The sequence below is a fragment of the Carcharodon carcharias genome, chromosome 25 (genome assembly GCF_017639515.1).
Source record: "Carcharodon carcharias isolate sCarCar2 chromosome 25, sCarCar2.pri, whole genome shotgun sequence".
Lineage (NCBI taxonomy): Eukaryota > Metazoa > Chordata > Chondrichthyes > Lamniformes > Lamnidae > Carcharodon > Carcharodon carcharias.
In genome coordinates this window covers 17,744,304-17,768,731 of record NC_054491.1, presented here as the reverse complement: position 1 = coordinate 17,768,731, position 24,428 = coordinate 17,744,304, and the positions used below count along the sequence as shown (strand labels likewise).

The following is a 24,428-nucleotide window of genomic DNA, read 5'->3' as shown; positions in this document are numbered from 1 at the left end:
GGAGTCTTGTGATTTAACAGTTCACTTCATAGCTTACAGGAAGCAGGGAAGAAGAAGAGAGCGGCTGCGGCGCCAGGCTCAATCAAGGGAGGAGCACCTTCCTCAAGATCAAGGGGTGGCAGGACTTGCTGCGCATGCAGCTGAAGATCCACAGCAAGCTGTTGCTCTTAGGCGCTTCACTAGACCCAGGGTCTATAGACAGCACTTGTCATTCCTGTAGATGACAGAGAACCAGTGTCGGCAAAGACTGTGCATGCCCAGGGAACTGTTTGGCTCCATATGTCACCTGCCACAGGGACATAGAGGACATCCACTGCTAGTGGCGTGAAAATGTCCGTGGCACTTAATTTTTACATTAGTGGCTCCTTCATGGGCTCCACAGGTGACCTGTGTGGAATCTCACAAGCCTCCACACACGAGTGCATCAGGGGGTCATGGATGCCATATTCATGAAGGCACAGAACAGTGCATTTTGCCTGGGATCAGGAAAGCCAGGAAGCATGAGCTCTGGGATTTGCACAGATCTCAGGTTTTCCACAGGTGCAGGGTGCCATCGACTGCACTCATTTGGCGCTTAGATCTCCATGGCAACAAGCAGTTGACCAAGCCAACTGCAAGGGCTTCCACTCGCTGAATGTTCAGCTGGTGTGCGACCACCACAAATGCATCCTGTAGGTCTGCACACGATTCCCAGGGAGTGTCTATGACTCCTACATTCTTAGCAGGTCTCAGATCCCTGACAACTTCCAGGGTTGGCTGCAAGGTTAGCTCCTCGATTACAAGGGCTACCCGCAGAGGATGTGACTGATAATGCCCGTGCTGCGGCCTCAAACTACAGTAGAGAGACAATATGACAAGGTTCAGGCCATGACCTGGACTTTGGAGCAAACGATTGGCATTCTGAAAATGAGGTTCCGGTGCCTCGACAGACCTGGTGCAACACTGCAATACAGTCCATTGAGGGTGTTGCACAATATCGTCATTTGCTGCACGCTCCACAACGACAGGGAGGACCAGGCTGAGGAGGAGATGGAAGAGCTGCATGTCTCCTCCGATGAGGAGATTGTCGAAGGGGATGATGATGATGAGGACCTCGAAGGTGAGGTTGCACTGATGAGGCCAATGCACTGGCTAGACGAGGCAGGTGTGCTCAGGAGGCCCTCATAGGCGCTAGACTCATGAGGATGATGATGAGATGCATTGAGGACCATCCTGACACCCTCACCTTGCATCTGTGAATGTATGATTCTTGCGTGGCTAATGATAGCTCACATACCCTCGGTACCCATGCTCATGTCATGTTGACGCAGCAGAGGCCCTAATAATTGCAAGATGCAGGAGGATGATGATGACAGGCAATGAGGACATGCCATAGATCTTCACATAGGCTATGTGAATGTCTAACTCCTATCTGACTGAGAGCAGCTCGCTTGCGCTCTGTGATCAGGGTCGTACCATGGAGACGCAGCTGTGAAACTTTAAATGCACCTGTCAGCCTTCAGCACCTGACCTCTCCAGGAGCACAGCATCACCGATCACAACTTCTGAAGAGATGGGGGGGCCAGCCCCACCTCAAAGGTGCTGTGAGCACAAGAGAGAATGACGGAACTCTGTGACACTTGCCCATGACATTCTGGCAGCAATAACAAATGCCGTTGAGGTGCAGGCATCACTAATGTGTCCAGTGAGTGTGAAGCCGGACCATCACTTGTCTGAAAGTTACACACTGCACAGGGAAGAGGCCCTTCACTGAGCCCCTTCCTCTATCTTGTACAGGAACCAAGGTTTCACATCTGAGTGACAGGAACACTGCTCATCAGAACAAGGAGTCATAGGCAAGGAGACATTCTTGGGAGTTTATTTACAATCATGAACATTATGTACAAGAGATTAACACCCATGCCCAGATTGTACAATTAAATCTTCCTAACCTTCCTAACCCTGCCAACTACATCGTGGTGCTCCCCCGACATCCACAACAGTGCTGGAGGCAGCTTGCTGACTGCTATACCCTAACTCTGAGGACCTTGATGTCGGGCATTCCTCCACCAGTCTGTGACCTCTCCCTTTTGTTGTGTGCCAGCTTGTCCTGCATGAAAACAGATGGAGAGAGCGTAAGCAGGAAGCCTGCAGGCCAGATGAGAAGGAAGCCTGGCATACGTGGGTGGTGAGTGGTGCCATGGATAGGATGAAGACACGATCTGTAGGGCAGGTGAAGGCATGTGTGAGAGAGTGAATGGTAATGTCCCTCGAACTGGCTGTGATCGAGATCCCTGTGCACTAGTGACCTTGCTAGCTGGTTTTTGCCCAGATTGGGGGCAGAGGACTTCAATGCAGGCCTCCATTGTGCCCAGTAGGTGCCCGAGGGAGGCATCACTAAATTTGGGGCCTCCCTTTGGCAGCCATGACTTTGCAGCAACTTTCGATCCCTTAGAGAGAGCTAGTTCTGTGCAGGGCCACCCTTTAAAAGGTGGAGCCTGGATCATTGAAGGCCTGAGCTGACAGCAGGGTGTGTGAATCAGAGGTTGCCCTGCCAGTGATCCATAGTGTTTCTCGTGCACGCATTATTAATGAGGTGGGACATGCCAGGAATGGGGCGATACAACGCAAAAACCTGCCATTGTGGCCAATAGGCAAAGTGACTTTTTTCAGGCCTGCTATTGCACTTAGTGCAAACCTGGGATCATTCTGTCTGTAGTCTCCAATTTGCTGCTAATATTTCTTCTGTTGAATATTTCATAAAATAACAAAAGTCCCAAAACTGCTGGCACTGCAATTGTTTCTCTGCTCCGGGTTTTTCTCTCAGTCACACTCTCCTAAATATTAGAATGATATAAATTCAGTACAAAAAAATATTGGGTCTCTGCTGCCATCAGATGTGAAATTACATATTTTGAATGTAAAAGTAGCTTATTTTCATCAAAATGTTTACATATTTCAACACAAATTTATTGCGCTTTTAATAACCATTTCCATTCTTGAAAGATCCCTAAGACAGGAGGCCTCTCATCAAGTCTTTTAGGAGAAAAGCATGAAGGGAAGATCTCCATGAACCTGGCAGACTTCAGTGAAGATGATGAGGATCTGAGCGGAGAGAAGGTAGATATAGAAGTCTAATGGTTATGATACTAAAATAGCTTTCCCGAAGTGATGTGTTGCATTCTCATAATAGCAAGCTGTGAAATTTGTTATGAATATGTAATTTCATGATTCATATGGTTTAGGGATATAACTTGTAGTTTGAGAATAGAATTTTTAAATGTAAGACAAGCAGGAAAAAAAGCTTGGCTTGAGAAGCTCTTAAACACCCCTAAGATAATTCAAAGATAGTCCATCTTTACTTAAAGAGGTCAGAGATGTAAGTGTGAAAACACTAAACAATGGGTTACCCCTTTTTGAGTCTTGGTAGAGACAAGATATCCAGTTGTCTCCATAAGGAGTTTAATTTATTCATGTGGGTCCCAGTTCAAAGAAAGGTTTAGAAGCAACAGGTAAGGTATTTGTATATTTTTCAGATCAAAGGATCAGTTTACAATTGAAGTTAATTAATTGAAATCTCTATCTGGAACATATCAGGTGTGCTGTGAGGATAGACTGTTGGGAGGCAGTCTTTTGCTTAGGGTTTATCTGTTTTTCTCACAGAAGTAGCAGTCAGCTTGGATGGCTGTGAGGAGCCAATGGTGTGTGTATCTTCTGAAGCATAGAGGCCATTAGGAATAAGGGGTGTTTCTAAATTGAAGTCACTGAGCAGAAATTACAAGCAGATCCCATGCTCGAAATGAAATGTCACACAAGAGCAGAAGATTTAGACGCAGGAGAGGCCATTTGGCCCTCGAGCCTTCTCCGCCATTTGATAACGTCATGGTAATTTGATTGTGGCCTCAGCTCCATCCTACAATGCCCCCCTTAATTCTTGACTTATGGGGAGGCGATAGTGTAGAGGTATTATTGCTGGACTAGTAATCCAGAGAACCAGGGTATTGCTCTGGGGACCGGGGTTCGAATCCCGCCATGGCAGATGGTGGAATTTGAATTCAATAAAAATCTGGACCTAAAAATCTAATAATGACCATGAACCCATTGTCGATTATTGTAAAAACCCATCTCGTTCATTAACGTTTGCCATCCTTATCTGGCCTGACCTGGTCTTACCTGGTCTGGCCTACATGTGACTCCAGACCCACATCAATGTTGTTGACTCTTAAATGCCCTCTGAGCAAGGGCAGTTAGGGATGGGTAATAGATGTTGGCCTAGCCAGTGACACCCACATCCCACCAAAGAATTTTAAAAAAAAAGTCCTTCCTTTAGGGCCTAGCAAGCCACTCAGTTGTATCAAATCACCACAAAGTCTCAAAAAAATGAAACCGGACAGACTACCCGGCATCAACCTAGGCACTGGAAACAACAATAGTAAACTCAGCCCTTTTGACCTTACTAACATCCTTACTATCAAGTCCCCTTTACTAATGTCTGAGGGGCTAGTACCAAAATTGGGAGAGCTGTCTCACAGACTAGTCAAGCAACAGCCTGACATCGTCATATACACATACACACTAATGTCCGCCATCCCTGGGTATGCCCTGTCCCATCGGTAGGGCAGACCTAGCAGAGGTGTAGATTCGGGAGGGAGGTACCCTGAGGGTCCTCAACATTGACTCCGGATCCCGTGAAGTCTCATGGGCATCAGGTCAAACACGGGCTGATTATCATGTACCGCCTTCCCTCAGCTGATGAATCAGTGCTCCTCCATATTGAGCACCATTTGGAGGAAGAACTGAGGGTGGCAAGGTTCCGGAATCAACTCTGGATGGGGACAATGTCCGTCACCAAGTGCGGCTCGGTAGCACCACAAGTGACTGAACTAGATGAGTCCTAAAGGACATAGCTGCTAGGCTGGTTCTGTAGCAGGTGGTGAGGGAACCAACTCGAAGGAAAAGCATACTTGACCTCATCCTTACCAACCTGCCTGCCACAGAGGCATCTGTCCATGACAGTATCGGTAGGAGTGACTACTGCCCAGTCACTATGGAGACGAAATCCTTCACTACCACCATGCTAAATGGGATAGATTTCAAACAGACCTGGTAACTTAAGACTGGGCACCCATGAGGTACTGTGGGCCATCAGCAACAGCAGAATTGTATTTGAACACAACCTGTAACCTCATGGCCAAACATATCCCCCACTGTACCATTCAAGCCAGGGGATCAACCCTGGTTCAATGAAGAGTGCAGGAGGGCATGCCAGGAGCAGCACTAGGCATACCTAAAAATGAGGTGTCAACCTGGTGAAGCTATAACACAGGACCACTTGCATGCCAAACAGCATGAGCAGCAAGAAATAGAGCTAAGCGATCCCACAACCGAGGATCATATCTAAGCTCTGCAGTCCTACTACATCCAGCTGTGAATGTTGGTGGACAATTAAACAACTCACTGGAGGAGGAGGCTCCACAAGTATCTTCATCCTTAATGATGGAGGAGCCCAGCACATCAGTGCAAAAGATAAGGCTGAAGCATTTGCTACAATCGTCAGCCAGAAATGCTGAGTGGATGATCCACCTCGGCCTCCTAGGAGGTTCCCAGCTTCACAGATGCCCATCTTCAGCCAATTCAATTCATTCTGCATGCTATCAAGAAACAACTGAAGGCACTGGTTACTGCAAAGGCTATGGGTCCTGACAAATATTCCAGCAATAGCACTGAAGACCTGTGCTGCAGAACTTGCTGCACCCCTCGCCAAGCTGTTCTAGTACAGCGACAACACTGGCATCTACCCGGCTATGTCAAAAATTGCCTCGGTATGTCCTGTAAACAAAAAGCAGGACAAATCCAACCTGGCCAGCTACTGCCCCATCAGCCTACTGTTGATCACCAGTAAAGTAATGGAAGGGGTCATCAACAGTGCTATCAAGTGGCACTTGCTTAGCAGTAACCTGCTCACCGATGCCCAGCTTGGGTTCCGCCAGGGCCACTCAGCTTCTGACCTCATTACAGCTTCGGTTCAAACATGGACAAAAGGGGTGAACTGCAGAGGTGAGGTGAGTGATTGCCCTTGACATCAAGGCCGCATTTGACTGAGTGTGGCATCAAGGACCTCCAGCAAAACTGGAGTCAGTGGGAATTGGGGGGGAAAACTCTCCACTGGTTGGAGTCATACCTAGCACAGAGGAAGATGGTTGTGGTTGTTGGAGGTCAGCCATCTCAGCTCTGGGACTTCACTGCAGGAGTTCCGCAGGCTAGTGTCCTCAGCTCAACCATCTTCAACTGCTTCATCAATAACCTTCCTTCCATCATAAGGTCAGAAGTGAGAATGTTTGCTAATGATTGCGCGACGCTCAGCACCACTTGCATCTCCTCAGATACTGAAGCAGTCCATGTCCAAATGTAGCAAGACCTGGACAATATCCAGGCTTGGGCTGACAAGTGGCAAGTAATATTCGCGCCACACAAATGCCAGGCAATGACCATCTCCAACAAGAGAGAATTTAACCATTGCCCCTTGACGTTTAATGGCATTACCATCATTGAATCCCCCACTATCAACATCCTGAGGGTTACCATTGACCAGAAACTAAACTGGACTAGCCATATAAATACTGTGGCTACAACAGTAGGTCAGAGGCTAGGAATCGTGCGACGAGTAACTCACCTCCTGACGCCCGAAAGCCTGTTCACCATCTACAAGACACAAGTCAGGAGCGTGATGGAATACTCCCCACTTGCCTGGATGAGTGCAGCTCCCACAACACTCAAGAAGCTTGACACCATCCAGGACAAAGCAGCCTACTTGATTGGCACCATATCCACAAACATTCACTCCCTCCACCACCGACACACAGTAGCAGCAGTGTGTACCATCTACAAGATGCACTATGGGAATTCACCAAGGCTCCTAAGACAGTACTTTCCAAACCCACGACCACTACCACCTAGGACAAAGGCAGCAAATAGATGGGAAAACCACTACCTGGAAGTTCCCCTCCAAGCCACACACCATCCTGATTTGGAAATATATCTCCATTCCTTCACTGTCGCTGGATCGAAATCCTGAAACTCCCTTCCTAACAGCACTGTGGGTATACCTACACTACATTGGACTGCAGTAGTTCAAGAAGGCAGCTCATCATCACCTTCTCAAGGGCAACTAGGGATGGGTAATACATGCTGGCCCAGCCAGTGAATTCCTTGAATGAATTAAAAAAAAACAATGCCCCCCATAACTCTTGACTCCCTCTTCGAACGAAAGTCTAACTCAGAGAATTCCACAGACTAATGACCCTGTGGGAGAAAAAAGTTCTCCTCATCTCAGTCATAAATGGGAGACTTCTAATTTTTGAATTGTATCCCCTACTTCTAGACTCTCCCACAAGCGGAAACAGCCTCTTAGCATCCATCCTGTCAAGTCCCCTCAGGATCTTTATACATTTCAATGAGATCACCTCCGGCAAAATTCCTGACAAATTAAAATTGTCTGACCTGCCTGGCAAAGCTAGTGAAAGAGATCAGATGTGGAATCCTCGCAGAGAGAGCTCTGTAAGTCTTAAGTGCCAGAACTCTTGGATGGAGTTAAAAACAGAACGGGAAGTGGCCTGTTAAGAATTTAAGGTTTGTAGATAAGGATTTGCAAAATATAGTGTTCAATTTGTAGTACTTGCTTTGCTTAATTCTTGTACAGCAAAAGTCTTTGCTTTAAACTTGAAACCTTGCGGTGTAGTTCTTTCAGGAAATAACGGAAAAGTTATTTATTATAAGAAGTTCGAATTTTTTTAAAGTTAATGCTCTCCCTCGACATTATAACAAATTAAATTGAATAAATCAGGTAATTTGTGAACTGTCACAAGACAAACTACCAGGAAAGTGACCAGAATGTCATTAAAAATCCGGCTCTTTCATTGGGTCCTTTAGGGAAGGGAGCCCACCAGTCCTGTCCAAGCTGGCCTATATATGACTCCAGTTCTACATTGTGTGGTCAACCCTTGATGCCATATGAAGTGGCCCAACCAGTGGCACAAACAAGTTACTCTTGAAAAGGACCACTGTCAAGCAAGGCAGCAAATATGGGCACTAGATGCAGCTTTGCCAGCATTGCCCAATTTTTTTTTAAGGGGAAATTTAATGGTCAAATAGAAACTGACATTCAAACCATGACCTTTATCCCCAGTGGCTCTGTGTTGGGCTCCCAGGAAGGTCGCAAGAGCATTTGACCGACACTGCACGTAAGCAAAATGCCTTCAGACTTCTGTGTTCAATCTTTTTTCAGTGTTTTTCTCCATTGGTTGACTTACCAACAGTATTTCTATTATAGAATGTGAATTAAAAGTTTCTGAACTTTTCCTTTGTATAGCAGTAACTCTTTTCCATCTGCCAGTATTTGCAGGAGATGCCTGGGAATATGAGCGTCTTTGTAAGGAGTCTCCTGCATGAAAACATTTAAAAGCAATTGCTCTATTCTCATCAATCTTCTTTAGAAAAATTGGTAAAATTAACTAGCAATCTAAGGAAACTCAGAGTTAGGTTCTGTGCCACACATATATCGTTGGTCCTTTATTATTTTGCCATTGAACCATGAACCATGTGACAACAATGAGTCTTGATCAGATACTCTTATGAAAATTGAATTGTTGCATGATGTTTCTGAATATTAATATCGTATACATTATTTATGCACAATGGGTTGATATGCCTTAAGTTGGCATTTGTAGACAAAAATAGCATCTTTCCTGGTGATTTTATGAAAAAATGATTTGACTGTTGCTGCTTAGCTCCTTGACTTTGTTATTGCACAAGAGAGCACTAACTTCAACTGAATACCATTTAATGGTGTATTTCATTCAACAAAGACATTATAGTTTAATAGGAACTCTGATAAATGTAATGTAAATCTCTGCTTAGACAAGGTGCTGGTGTGGGATTGCTGGCAGCTTGTTAAGTTGGGGGAGGGGGTAGAGAGGGCCTTTGGGGACTTCCAAATTAATAACCAAATCATTTATTTCCACAGAGTGCTCCTGATACTGCTCAGCTCATGAAAAACCTGCACATAGATGTGGGTACTCTTGGTGATGGTTTTGAATATGAGGTATGACTATTTTTTAACCATAGCTACTCTATTATAAAGAAACTAATAAAATTTGTTCATGTAGCCTAAATTTTCGTTTTTAAGTAAAATTGTATGAGTTACCCTAAAATTACAGCTCTTCCAAATTCAGTCCAAGAAACCCTTAGAACATTAGAGATCTTAGGATGATTTCAATTGGGCATGGAGCCTGAACATTTAATTTATTCACTGGATGGTAATGACACCTAATAAGATTATCTTTATTTTAAAACAAAAACAGAATTACCTGGAAAAACTCAGCAGGTCTGGCAGCATCGGCGGAGAAGAAAAGAGTTGACGTTTCGAGTCCTCATGACCCTTCGACAGAACTTGAGTTCGAGTCCAAGAAAGAGTTGAAATATAAGCTGGTTTAAGGTGTGTGTGTGGGGGGCGGAGAGATAGAGAGAGAGAGAGAGAGAGAGGTGGGGGGGGGTGTGGTTGTAGGGACAAACAAGCAGTGATAGAAGCAGATCATCAAAAGATGTCAACGACAATAGTACAATAGAACACATAGGTGTTAAAGTTAAAGTTGGTGATATTATCTAAACGAATGTGCTAATTAAGAATGGATGGTAGGGCACTCAAGGTATAGCTCAAGTGGGGGTTTTTTTTTAATAATGGAAATAGGTGGGAAAAGGAAAATCTTTATAATTTATTGGAAAAAAAAGGAAGGGGGAAACAGAAAGGGGGTGGGGATGGGGGAGGGAGCTCACGACCTAAAGTTGTTGAATTCAATATTCAGTCCGGAAGGCTGTAAAGTGCCTAGTCGGAAGATGAGGTGTTGTTCCTCCAGTTTGCGTTGGGCTTCACTGGAACAATGCAGCAAGCCAAGGACAGACATGTGGGCAAGAGAGCAGGGTGGAGTGTTAAAACTTGACCTCTCTGTCTCAATCTCTGGTGATAGACTGTCCACCAATATCCATTACAAACCCACCGACTCTCACAGCTATCTCGACTACAGCTCCTCACACCCCGCTTCCTGTAAGGACTCCATCCCATTCTCTCAGTTTCTTCGCCTCCGTCGCATCAGTTCCGATGATGCTACCTTCAAAAACAGTTCCTCTGACATGTCCTCCTTCTTCCTTAACCGAGGTTTTCCACCCACGGTCGTTGACAGGGCCCTCAACCGTGTCCGGCCCATCTCCCGCGCATCCGCCCTCACGCCTTCTCCTCCTTCCCAGAAACATGATAGGGTCCCCCTTGTCCTCACTTATCACCCCACCAGCCTCCGCATTCAAAGGATCATCCTCCGCCATTTCCGCCAACTCCAGCATGATGCCACCACCAAACACACCTTCCCTTCACCCCCCTTATCGGCATTCCGTAGGGATCGCTCCCTCCGGGACACCCTGGTCCACTCCTCCATCACCCCCTACTCCTCAACCCCCTCCTATGGCACCACCCCATGCCCACGCAAAAGATGCAAACCTGCCCCTTCACTTCCTCTCTCCTCACCGTCCAAGGACCCAAACACTCCTTTCAAGTGAAGCAGCATTTCACTTGCATTTCCCCCAACTTAGTCAACTGCATTCGTTGCTCCCAATGTGGTCTCCTCTACATTGGAGAGACCAAACGTAAACTGGGCGACCGCTTTGCAGAACACCTGCGGTCTGTCCACAAGAATGACCCAAACCTCCCTGTCGCTTGCCATTTTAACACTCCACCCTGCTCTCTTGCCCACATGTCTGTCCTTGGCTTGCTGTTCCAGTGAAGCCCAACGCAAACTGGAGGAACAACACCTCATTTTCTGACTAGGCACTTTACAGCCTTCCGGACTGAATATTGAATTCAACAACTTTAGGTCGTGAGCTCCCTCCCCCATCCCCACCCCCTTTCTGTTTCCCCCTTCCTTTTTTTTCCAATAAATTATAAAGATTTTCCTTTTCCCACCTATTTCCATTATTTAAAAAAAAGTAAAAAAAAAAAACCCACTAGAGCTATAGCTTGAGTGCCCTACCATCCATTCTTAATTAGCACATTCGTTTAGATAATATCACCAACATTAACTTTAACACCTATGTGTTCTATTGTACTATTGTCGTTGACATCTTTTGATGATCTGCTTCTATCACTGCTTGTTTGTCCCTACAACCACACCACCCCCTCCACCTCTCTCTCTCTCTATCTCTCCACCCCCCCACACACACACCTTAAACCAGCTTATATTTCAACTCTTTCTTGGACTCGAACTCAAGTTCTGTCGAAGGGTCATGAGGACTCGAAACGTCAACTCTTTTCTTCTCCGCCGATGCTGCCAGACCTGCTGAGTTTTTCCAGGTAATTCTGTTTTTGTTTTGGATTTCCAGCATCCGCAGTTTTTTTGTTTTTATCTTTATTTTACCTTGTTTCCACTGTGGCTTTCTCCAACCCCTGTCTCTGCTTCTGATCCCATTCTCTATCAGGTTCCTTGTATAATAAGTACATTACTAATCTGTGGCAAGAATATGTCATGAATGGTGAATTTGTAAAGACTGAGTACAAGTTGAACTGTAAATGAAAAACCAATGACTGGCAATGTTACAAGGTGATAATTTACTTCAGTAGTTCTGACGACATCTTAAACCACAGGAGCACAACTTGATTGCTTTATAAAAGTCAGCAAAACAGCAAGACTGAGCTGCTGCTTTCAACCTGTGGGAAAATATTTTGTCACTTTTATAATAAAGTATACTGACGATTGTGATGATGTAAAGTTGTTTCTTTGCACTAGAAAAACTTGGGACAATCAAAGTTGAATTAAGCAATGTTAAACTGGGTAAGAATTGCGTGCTAAAAAAATTCAGAAGTTGAATCAAGCGTTTTGAATTAAAAGTAGACTCTAGCTTTTCTAAAACCTGTTAATTTTTAAAAAAATTAATTGTATGTTAGATGTGCCGAGTTCACTGGAGATCTGGCACCATGTACATTAAAAAGTAATAATGGAGACAATAATGATTTCGGAGCTGGGCACCAGCTTGACTTAATATTGTGCTCCCAGATTTTTATTTGTTCCCCAGGAGCTGATTACTGGCAAATAAACTAGCAATAATTATTATAGCTACATATTAATTATAGAAGATTATTGTCTATTGAACCATTTTTATTGAAAAACTGTGGAAAAATTACATTATCAAATGGAGACTTTAACATGGAGTAAGCATCTAAAAAGAGTTGACATAAAAATTCTTGAGCGAAATATTGGGCAAGAGGAGATTTCTGATTAACCAACTCACTCCGATCACTCCATAAACCTTGCTGTACTCGATTTTGTGAAAGCAAAGCAAATTGTAAAACTCATTAGATACAAATAGTCTTCAATTTTACTAAGATGTGAGCATTTCCCTGCTAAACACAGTTGTGTACAGTGAATTTTCTTTCTCTCCCCTTGACCCATTCTCATCAAAAGAAAATATAGTTTGGGACTGAGTGCTTCCAGTAGGGGGCAGTAAAACGCAATTGAGAATAGCTGACCACATCCGGACAAACTTAACCCAAACAGCTTTGAAAGTGTAACATCTGTTGTTTGTGCTGCTCCTTATAACAAGTACAGAACAATGTCCCATCAAAATCAATATACTTCTGCTGTGACGTGCAGAGATATAAAGTTAATTATTATTTTAATTTAAATTACAAGATTTTTTTTTTACTGTTAACAGCTGCCTTGGTACCTGCCACCTACGGCTATCCATCATTGTGGCTGCTCTGTCATTGACACCAGCTTCATATGTCATTGGCTACCGGAGCCACCTGACCAGTTCTATGATCATTGGATCTGGATTATTTAGCACTGTGAATATCAGATTACATTCAGGTAGATCCCATGGCACTATTTCAAGGAAAAGCGGGGGAGTTATCCCTGGTGTCCTGGCAATATATGTCCCTAAATTAATATCAAAGAAACCGATTATCTGGTCATTATCATCGTACTGTTTGTGGGAGCTTGTTGTGTGCAAGCTTGGCTGCTGGGTTTCCTACAATACAACAGTGACTGCACTTCAAAAGTACTTAATTGGCTGTAAAGCACTTTGAGACGTCTGGTAGTCATGAAAGCACTATATAAATGCAAGTCTTTCTTTATATATAGCGCCATTGTTCATTTCATAGAATAGAATCACAGAATTGTTACAGTGCAGGGGGAGGCCCTTGGGCCCGTTGTGTCTGCACTGGCTCTCCAAATGAGCATCATGACTTAGTGCCATTCTTCTGCTTTTTCCCCATACCCTTGCACGTTGTTTTATTCATATAATCATCTATTGCCCTCTTGAATGCCGCAATTGAACCTGCTTCCACCACACTTCCAGGCAGTGTATTCCAAACTCGAACTACTCACTGGGTGAAAAAGTTTTTTCTCACATCACACTTGCTTCTTTTGCAAATCACTTTAAATCTGTGTCCTCTCGTTCTTGATTCTTTGACAAGCAAGAAGTTTCTCCCTATCCAGCCCCCTCATGATTTTGAACACTTCTATCAAATCTCCTCTTAGCCTTCTCCTCTCCAAAAACAGTCCCAACCTCTTCAATCTATCTTCATAACTCAAGTTTCTCATCCCTGGAACTATTCTTATGAAACTCTTCTGCATTTTCTCCAATGTGATCACATCTTTCCTATATACAGTACCCAGAACTCTACACAATACTCCAGCTGAGGTCTAACTAGTGTCTTGTATAAGCTCAGCATAACCTCCCTGCTCTTGTACTCTTTCTGTACCATGTTCTGTATCATGAGACCTCTTGATCCCTTCAACATGTTCTTGCTTTATATGTTCTTGCTTCAGTTTGTGTCTTGTCCTACATATACTTCTATAACTCACCTTCCCCCCCACTCCTTGTCCTAATTTATATTGCTGCTGCATGTTCAGCTTTGATCATGGCAGGTGGCCTGCTTTGATATAGCTGACTGTAAGTGTGCCTAAAGAGGAAGGAAATTCTAGGGGGCTACCCTTTACTTAAAATAATTCCATACTTTATGGAGAAAATACATATATTTTTAAATGTCACTATTACGCCCAAGAGGAAAGCCTATCTCCCTGGCCAGCATCTTTGCTGTTATTAACAGTGCCATATGCATCTTGGAGTCACTCTACTGAAAACGCTAAGAGGTATGACTAATTTTGTTGCATCTCTCCCAACATTCAAAATTGTTCTTAAAACTTACCTCCCTGATGCTATTTTTGGCAAGCTCCCCTAATTTCCTTCTCCTACTCCCTTCTCTGGCCTGACCCCCAAATGTGAAGTGCCTTGGGGAACTTAGCTACATTAAAGGCATTACATAAACTCATGTTTGTTGAGGTAACATTGAGAAAGCCATGTTACAACTGTGTACTCTTCACCTCCAGCCAGCAATCTCAAATGTGCTAGATGCAACTCTTGGAATGGTGCTGGTCCTGGTTATTTCCAGTGGAGTTTCTTTGGGACACACAGAACTGCTCTTAGTCTGTGGCAGCATGCAGCAGCCTAGAGCGGAGAGAGCGAGAGTAGAACATAAGGACCTGAGTAAAATTAATATTTTTTTCTAAAAGTCGACCAAAATTTACTAAGCAGGGTGTAGGCCACTTATAACCAATGCAGTGTCTAGACAGTTGAACAAACTAGGCAAATCACATTCAGTAACATGGTTATTTTTTAATTGGTCTGTTTGGACAGAATTACTGATTTATCCGGATAAGTCTCCTGCACAACCAGCATATTTGTGGCTAGTTTCTGGCTTTCAGGGAGTTGATGAAGTTCATGTTGCTTTAAGGAGGATGGGGTGGAGTTTGTTGTGTAAAGTTAGATTGTGAAGATACGGCACCTGGAGAGTGACTTGTTGTTTCTCTGGTTATCAGTGCTTCTGATCGAGCATCAATCATTTGACAAATATTCCTTTCACTTGGGTTGTTCAGATAAATAGTGAGTGCCATCATAGCTCCAGTATAGTAGAAATGCCAAAATGAAGAGGCTGGAGAGACTTTGGGATCAGGGAGGATTAATTCTCAGTGGATCTTTTATTATAATACATAGCTATAATACTTTAACCCTTTCAAAAGATTTTCTGTCAGTAGAAATGTCCCTGATATTGGAAATTACTCGATTTATCCCAGTTACGGCAAACAGGCAAATCAGTCCACCATGAGCAGACTGCATACTGTATATTACTGACCCCTTTAATTCTAGAAATGGTTGACCACTCCATTTTCTGTACAAGACCTCAATATTTCTGAGAGAGAAAGAATTTAAAATTTGATGCGCTGGAGGATCAGGAACCATTGTAGGTCAATGAGAACAGGTGTGATGGCTGAGCTAATCTTGCTGCAGCATTGGTTAAGGGCATTAAAATTGTGGATAAACTGAAGATTATGGTGGGTGAAGATTGGGAGACCTGCCAGTAAAATATTGGAGTACTTAAATCTGGAGATGACAAAGGCACAAAGGAATGTTACAGCAAGAAGTGGGCAAAGTTAAGGTCAGAGGTGATGTTACAGAGTTGGAAGTAAATGGTCTTTGGTGAAGAGGATATGTGACCTGAAGAATTTACATTTATTTAGGACCTTTCATGTCGTCAGCATGTTCTAAAGTTGTCCATCAATCAATTAGTTCCTTTTTAAGAACACTCCGATCACTTAAGGTAAACACAAGGTGCCAGTTTGCACAAAGCAAGACCCAAAAGCATCAAATAAAATGAATACGCAGATGATCTGTTTTTCTGGTGATGTTTGATGAGAGAGGATTGTTGGTCAGGACACCAGGAGAACTGTGAGATCTTTTACATAGACAGATGGAACCACAGTTTAATATCTTAACTTGAGGATGGCATCAACAACAATGCAGCATTCCCTCAGTACAGTACTGCATTTTCATGACAGGCTAGATTATTTGCTCGAATCCTGTGGAGTGGCTTCAACCCATAACCTTCTGGCGTGGAACAGTTATTGATTTCCAGTGTTTCTCCAATGGATTCTCTAAACTGGGCCTAACCCAGCATTGTGCAATTGTCAACCTCCAGTTGGCTATAACAGCTTCAAGCACCATGTTCAGAAAACCTTTCAGAGGAATTGATCAAAGTTCAGAATTGTTTATATTTGGAGATGAAACCCTTTTAAAACATTTAATTCTGCTTTTGTTTAGTCATATTGGAATTATACTGACCTAAAGACTAGATAGTATAATATGATTTATGTGCAGCAAGTCTGAATGTCACTCGTGAAGCCTCCAAGCCTTAACCCGATCAGGAAATATGTAAATTCTTACATACCTTGAGTTTAATTGGGTTCCTAACCATGATAGCAGGCAGGAATTAGCCTAACTGTGTACAGTCTAATCATGGTATTGGATTGTTTACTTAAACTGTTATCTGCAATCTCATTGTCCCACCAGTCTCACTAAGGAGGACAGCTAGAGCCCTAAAAGGCTGGGGGTTGGGGTGGAGGCAGTGGAGGAAGAGAGGGAATTGGTAGAAGGTCTATTATCTCATAGTTCAATTTTGCTGTCTCAAAAGAAGTGGCTTGATGCACTGCACATCATCTGACTTTTGAAAATTCTAATGGGAAATTGTCTTGCGAGAAATCATTATACATTTGAGAGACCATTAATGTTCCTAAATATGTAAATTAGCATGGAAATGAACATTTAATATTCAGAGGGATTGCCATTATGATTCTGAAACGGACTTCTGTGATTGAGTCTGCCAACTAGTAGCAGTGAGAATCTGTTGTTACTTAAATTGCTTTTGTATAGAAAAAGGCAGCTGTTGAGAAGTGAAAAACAAAACAGCATTTTGTGGGGTTACTGATAAGCTGTAGTATTTAGTCAGATTCCAGTGTTCAGTGGACAACAATGTATGATTTAAGACACCAGTCTAATGAAGGCATTCAGATGATGTAAACAAGAGCAAAACCTAAGTCGTTTAACTGTAATTTGAATCCAAGATGTGTCTGTTTTTTAACATGCACTGTGAAGTTTATTGAAATTGATTTGTTCTTTTTCCTTCCACTGAAGGTGGCTGTCATGGCAATAGCAGTGCCCAATTGTGCACGGTGTAGGATATCAAATATTACACAGACCAAAGGGCTAATGATTGTGACTGAATTGTTTCATGTTTATCATATGATACATCAACAATTGCTCACCAAGTGTTAATTTTGGGAGTGATCACATGGTGGTAGCGTTATTGAGGTATTCTGAATAACCTTGCAAAGCATGAAACATTAATCCGTTCATGACTGTCAGTCACCTGAATCCTGAGATAATATGAATAACAATAATTTACAGGGGCTCAATTTTGTGCATTTTTATGGCAGTAGCGGCATTTACTGAGTCTTATTTTTCTCCATACCTTTTATGTTCTGAAGATATTGGTTCATGTTGTGATACCTTTCCATACTCATTTATAACCCATTGATAACTAACCCAAGTAACCATTCTTCAAGTTTGGTTCTTGACAGAGAATGTAAGCAGGCTATTCAGTTACTGAGGAAAAAAATACCTATTGAATTCACCCCTGTCCTTGCAGATAGACTTTCCAGCATGGTGCTTTTAGATATTGGAATAAAGACCTCCTTAAACACACACACTTTCACTTACCATGTGATATTGCCATCATTCAAAGAAATAACAACAGCTTGCATTCATATAGCACCCTTAACATAGGAAAACTGAGCTGGGAGATGCAATGGAAGTGGAAGTCAGTGCTTTATGATTGTGAGTATATAAAGTCAAAAGTTCAGCATGGGACCAGATAGGACACCAAGGTTATGAACAGGCTGGTTTAGTCTGATGCAGGGGCCAGGGAGTGGATTGGAATTGGTGACAAGGGAACAGAATTTATTAAAAATGCTGAAAACAATGCTTTTTGTGTTTCGAATGTTTCATTGAAGGAAATTGTGGCTCATCCAGACATGAATATTGGGCAGGTAGGCAGAGAGTCAGTGAAGGGATTGAAAGAAGTGGTGGTGAAGCAGAGATAGGTATGATAATTGCACAGGTTTTTTACCTTCATCAAGAGGTAGGAACCAAGAATGGACTTGATGCAGCGGTAATAGCCAAATAAATACTGTGGCTACAAGAACATGTCAGAGGCCAAGAATCGTGGGATAGAGTAACTCTCCTCCTGACTCCCCAAAGTCTGTCCACCATCTACAAGGCATAAGTCAGGAGTGTGATGGAATACTCCCCACTTGCCTGGATGAGTGCAGGTCCCGCAACACTCAAGAAACTTGACACCGTCCAGGACAAAGCACCCCACTTGATTGGCACCACATCCACAAACATTCACTCCCTCCACCACCGACACAGAGTGGCAGCAGTGTGTGCCATCTACAAGATGCACTGCACAGCAAGGCTCCTTCGACAGCATTTTCCAAACCCACGACTACTACCACCTAGAAGGACAAGAGCAGAAGATAGATGGGAACATCTGGAAGTTCCCCTCCAAGTAACTCACCATCCTGACTTGGAAATATATTACCGTTCCTTCACTGTCTCTGGGTCAAAAACCTGGAACTCCCTTCATAATAGCACTGAGGGTGTACCTAAAGCACATGGACTGCAGCGGTTCAAGAAGGCAGCTCACCACCACCTTCTCAAGGGAAATTAGGGATGGGTAATAAATGCTGGCCCAGCGAGCAAAGCTCACATCCTGTGAATGAATAAAAATAAATTGTGTTGGAATGGGAAGAGAGGCCATTAGAGGAGATTCTTTGGGTACGATTGGATAGAGTGGAACCAAATAAGGGTATTTCCTTCAGCTAGACAACTAAAATGCAGACTCTCACATGCATATGATTTGAAGTGACCAGTACTTTCCCTTTCAATGTACCTGATTTTCCATTCCCACATACATAATTCATGGAAGGTTACATAGGGCAGAAATTTCCCCCTATTGGGGGGGTTTGTGCGCGGGCGGGCTTGAACCCAATTGGGCTGCATTGTCACTTTACATGGGCCAGCCAGTTAAGGCCTGCCCAGCGTGACGCACACCTGGAAGTGCTGTGCGCTCCCTGTGTGGGGGGGGCGCAGTTCCCTGAGTCGGGGCTCCGCTCTCTCGTGCATGAGCGCAGAAATCTCCCTGAGGCACGGAGGTGCCTCAGGGAGATTACTTTCACTTATGAAACATTGAAGAAAGGTAAGAAGAAATTTAAGTACATGTCCCCTTATGTGAAACTGTCACATGTCCATTAATTTGTTCAAAATTTTTAATTTAATTAATAAACCCTTCGTGAAACCTCATTCTGCCCATTGTTGAGGTTTCATGGAAAAATGTGAAGGCTGCCTGGGCTCTTCGCCTGCCCGCCAACTTTAAGGTTAGATGGGCAGCATTCTTAACAACTTTAATTACTTTCCTAATGGCTTAATAGGCCTTTGACAGTTCGTGGGCGCGCAGCCAAGTAGGCTGTGCGCCCGCCGAACTGACAATCTAAATGAGCCGTGGTGACGTTGGGACGCATGCCCGACATCACCGCTTGTCCATTTACGTATTGGTGAGTGGGCCCTGCCCCCTCTCGCCAACTCAAAAATTCTCCCAATAAAGTCAGAAAGTTCTCCAGCCAAGCAGATTGTACGTTTTGAAGAACAATACGGAAGTAGATGTATTATTCTGTGTATTATCTAGAAACAATAAAAATTATTTCTCTGTATTTATTTTGAGGTGCTGACTATGAAAGTAGAATTGAACTTGTGAAGCCAATAACTGCATCTTCAATTTCCAGCATTTCTAGATAATCTGTGGCATCTATGTAGATACTTTTAATACTACTTTACTATTCATAGGGTTAAAGATTATATCGCTAGTATATTCTCCAGCTGTGGTATAGATGAAGTACCACCCCTGCTGGCAGAACGAATCGGGTAACAGTAATTAGATTTTCCCCTCTGGGATTAACAAAAAGCAACATCAAATTAATTCCTAGTTGCTTGAGCAGTTTAGTAATTATCTGAGGTGTGTGAGTGTGAAAGAAAAGAGAACGAATGCAGCAATTTACTTCACCATCAGTGTTTTTTAAATGTATTTACTCACTGGTTTAGATCCATGCAAGACTTCTAAGTGTAGCCAGTGACAGCATCTACCATTCTTTCCAACATTTTCGATTTTTGATGTTTTTCAATGAAACAGAAAATGGGAGTGACAGAAAGGGAGGATACAACTATCCTCTCAAGATCTTTCATTTTTTTTTTACAGCAGATTCCTGTTAGAATGACATTGGATTACTTAATTTTTGCCCAGGTACACAATCACATTTTCCTAGATTGCATACATGAAACTCTTAACCAATAATAAAACAATAGCCGTGGAGGGTGCAAACAAGATTGGGACACAGGCATAGGTCGATATCACACTGCATCTTTTACACTCTCCGTTTTTAATGTAGTGGATGCAAGTGAACAATAAACAAACAGAATGGGATTTATCAAAAGCCAGCTTTTAGATTTTCTGATGGTTATTACATAAAATTAGATAGAATATACAGGACAGCAACAGGCCATTTGTCCTAATTGGTTCTTGCCAGAATTTGTGCTGCACACAAACCTCCTCCCACCACTTTTCATCTAATGCTTTCATCATAACCTTCTATTTCTCTCTCCGTGATGTACTTATCTAACTGCCCCTTAAATGCACATGTGCCATTTGATTAAACTTGACCTTGTGGTGCCGAGTTCTGCATTCTAACCACTCTCTGGGTAAAGAAGTTTCTCCTGAATTCCCTATTGAATTTATTAGTGACTATCTTATATTTATGGCCTCTAGTATTGGTCTCTGCTATGAGTGGAAGTGCCTTCTCTATGTCTGCCTTACTATCTCAGTAAGGCAGTAAACTAGTTTCAGGCACTTTTTTAGGGATAGGGAAAATAGCTGCATATTTGTAAGTAGTTATTTGATTTCCTATAGCGTTGCATGCAAGGGGTCCATTTCAAGTGGCATTTATCGGTCAAGTGACGATAACTACCTTATAAAATGGGGTTCATCAGAACTTCTGCCAGTGGGTCTATATGTGAAACATTAACCTGTTTGCCCTACTTAACAGTGATGGTGAATCTTCCTGTGTATTTCCAGCATTTTATTTTTACAGAAGTTGTTGTAAATCGGTTTGGCAAAAATGCTTGTCTATGGTTCACCCCCTGTAAGCAAATTAAAGATGAAGGTACAACCTGGATTTTGTTCTTCATGCGCTATATATTCTCAGTAGTTTAAAATATAATTCAAAGATTATTTTCCCCCAAAATATCAGTCCCAATATATTATTTCCCAAAATATACTGAATTATAACAGGAATTTTCAGAGATACTCATATAGTTTTCTGAAATTGGTAAGTACACTAGTGATTGAGGCAGATGTTAGTTTTGGTTCCTGATTGTTTAATTTAAGGACATGTGGAAGATGTGGAAAACTATATCATAGAAACAAGAAAATAGGGTTCACGTGTAGAGATCAGGCAGGTACTTATCTGGAGTTGACTGCGCTATACCTTTTCACTGTTCATTGGTGTCATTACTGGACATTTCCTTAAACATTCAGGAAAGTGCAGAGATCGATGAGGATGCAGATCATGATCATGTTGATGAAGGGACTGAACCAGAACTTCAAAACCTCCCAGGGTCTGATGAAGAAGCAGGAAGCCAGAAAGAGGTGATTTTTGATTAGCTGTGTGACATCACTAGACTGATATCACTGAACTTTTGTAGCATAACCTTCCCATCTCCCTTCTAAATCCACCCCCCCACCCCCACCCAACTGCTGATTACCCTTCTCCCTTTATTAGTAGAATCCGCCCTTTAGAGCTTTTCTGTCAATATGTTAGTGCCTATGTACATAGAATCGGTGAAACTTAAATTCTGGATTTGTGGAAAAACTGTGAACTGCCACACCAGATTTTGTCTGGCTGACCAGTGTTGCACTCCAAAAGTTAGTAAGTGCTGTTATTTATATATTCTGTGCAAGTATTATGCATCATATAGTCAAAAGCATTTACTATGTATTGGACCGAGTTTATTACATCAAAGGTAACGAGCCAAAAATTCTAGGCCAGGTCAATTATATTCATCAAGGTAGCGCAATGTGTGACGTAAACCAGTAAGCAATTCGTTAAAAGAAACTGGAATGATTGGACTGCTTTTCAGTTCCACCCACTTAAAAATATTTTGAAAAACAAAACTTGTATACTTATGTTCACCATATTTGTTTTGACCAGGCAAACCTGTTTATACGACTTTAGCTGCTCCATGGCTATTCTGTCCATGTGTGGGAGCCACTTGCATTTGTGGGGAAAGGAAGCTTAATTTTATAATGACATCAAGTATACTCTCTTCCCCACCACCACCCCACACCAAAAAAAATTCTGGTTTATATTCAGCACCATTAAAAAATGGCTGGAGAGTTAGTGTCTCTCACGCCTATCTTTGTTTGACTTGTACTTCCAACCTTTGAATTGTAAGATGTGTTGTGCTCAATACCATCCCAGCACTGGTCACACTTTTCATACTGGTCTGCAGAAAATCAGTTACTGTAACTGTACACATCCTGAGGTTCCTTATTATTTTTGTTTCCCTTGATGTTTAACTGAGTTCAGCTGCAGGGTATGTTGCCCACCAGAGCTTTGAGAAATATTATCCATCATTTTTAACAAAGATAAACACATCACCTCTCATTTTGAAGTTGCTTCACACAAGACATCAGTCACACTTGGGATGAGTTTGCCCATTTGTGCTGAGAGGTATGCCACAAGGGAATGGGTATAAGATGAAGCAATGACTCATGCTATATAACACATGCGGCACCTACAGTGAAATGGTATCAATATTCAAGTGTTTAAAAAAATGATCCATGCAATACAGTTTTATGAAATGTTTATATTTTGTTAACCCTAAAGCAATGTAGGTTACTCTTTCAATAATTGTAAGCATGTTTTAATTTAATGAAACTTAGACAAAGTAGTTACAAATAGGTTGGCAGATTGGCTGCTATGTAGAACTTACTGATCTGTTCTTTTTGATGATTTACAACTTGCAAACCGAAAAGGTGTCGTTTGAGCAAAGCCAGGGAAGAAGTGAGCTCGGAAGTGTGCTTGACTCGGAAAGTCGAGATGTGCAGCCCCCAACCCCAAATAAGTTAAACCCTGACAAGGAAGCTGATGATGACAGTGACTCTGTTGATGAAAAACTAGGAGTCCAAGATAAAAGTGGGAGTGACACAGGAGATGATGTCATTCTAATGAGAACTAAACAACCAGGTCACCAGGGACATGCAATGACAATTGACGAAGAAGAAAACAAAGAAATTGGAGCTGAAGATAGTAGATGTGACTCTGTGGACAATTCGTCAAAACTGCCTCCAGTTGGAGATGAAGAATTAAAGTCCGAGCATCAGAATGGGGGCAACCCCAAAACGAGCTGTGCCACAGAGCATGCAATTATAGATCGAGAAATTAATGCAGGCAGCGGACCAAACGAACGAGACAAAAAAGACCCTGTAATGCCTAGCAGTGATCCTGATGAGTCGGGTAATCCACCGCAAAAGGTATGATGCATAACAAATGTAGTATTCCATCCTGTTCACTACCCCTATATTTTTTGGGAGGTGAATTCCTAACATGTTGGAGAGTGCTGTTAACATGCAGGTTCATCTGAATGATTCCTTCCGTGCTTAAAAGACCTCCATCTTATTTCCCCTTACTGAAATAAATTGTTTAGTGACTGGTGGAGTTGCAAAAAGAAAATTATTTCCAAGTAGAGCAAAAACCAATTTGCAAATAAATAATTTGCTTATGTTGTGATACTGTTAGACCATTAATGTTTAAAAAGAAATCCGAACATTCTGTGATTAACTGACAGACCTGTGCCACAAGATTTCAAGTTTTTATACAAAAACAAACTTTATTGTGTATAAAAATAATTTTAAAAAGCAAGCTCTATTAACTTAATATAGTTAATAACTACGTAAACTGTGAATCCAGTTTTCATTTTACTCCCCCACCTCCCCCGCAATACATTACAAGAATCTTAGCGGTTCATTCAGTTCTTCTGGAACTAATCCAAAGGTATGCCACAGCCCACCAGAATTTACTTTAATTCCCCTTAGTATTCCAGCTTTCTCTTTCTGTTGGGGATCCTTCTGTTAGCTTTTGACTAAGTGACCCTTGCAACTTTTCCTTTAAAACCTCACAACTATAGATTTCTCAGCTCCTTGTCCTGGCTGCCGGCAGATATCCAACTGCCTTTCACAGCCTCCCAAACTAACTCTGTTGATTGCTTCCTGCCACAAGGGTCTGTGAGGACCATTGTAAATTTCTTCCTCCAGCTTCAAACTGGACAAATCTTCCAGCTTCATTTCCCCTCACAAATTCCAAACTGAAGTTGAGCCCCCATTCGTATTCTGCGTGGTGAAC

The 24,428-nt window shown here is 42.5% G+C and overlaps 1 protein-coding gene across 6 annotated transcripts in view; it reads left to right on the top strand.

Moving 5' to 3' along the window:
* LOC121269706 (centrosomal protein of 164 kDa-like) overlaps positions 1-24,428 on the top strand; it is a 208,208-nt gene that overhangs the window by 82,814 nt on the left and 100,966 nt on the right. For 2 of the 6 annotated variants that reach the window (XM_041174535.1, XM_041174534.1), the window contains exons 6-9: positions 2,986-3,099; positions 9,002-9,079; positions 21,563-21,673; positions 23,063-23,560. In XM_041174535.1, the coding sequence (XP_041030469.1) occupies positions 2,986-3,099; positions 9,002-9,079; positions 21,563-21,673; positions 23,063-23,560 (801 nt within the window). Of the gene's footprint in view, positions 1-2,985; positions 3,100-7,472; positions 7,609-8,178; positions 8,220-9,001; positions 9,080-21,562; positions 21,674-23,062; positions 23,561-24,428 lie in introns of those variants that run through there. The other 4 variants (XM_041174538.1, XM_041174539.1, XM_041174536.1 and 1 more) reach the window with 4 other exon arrangements.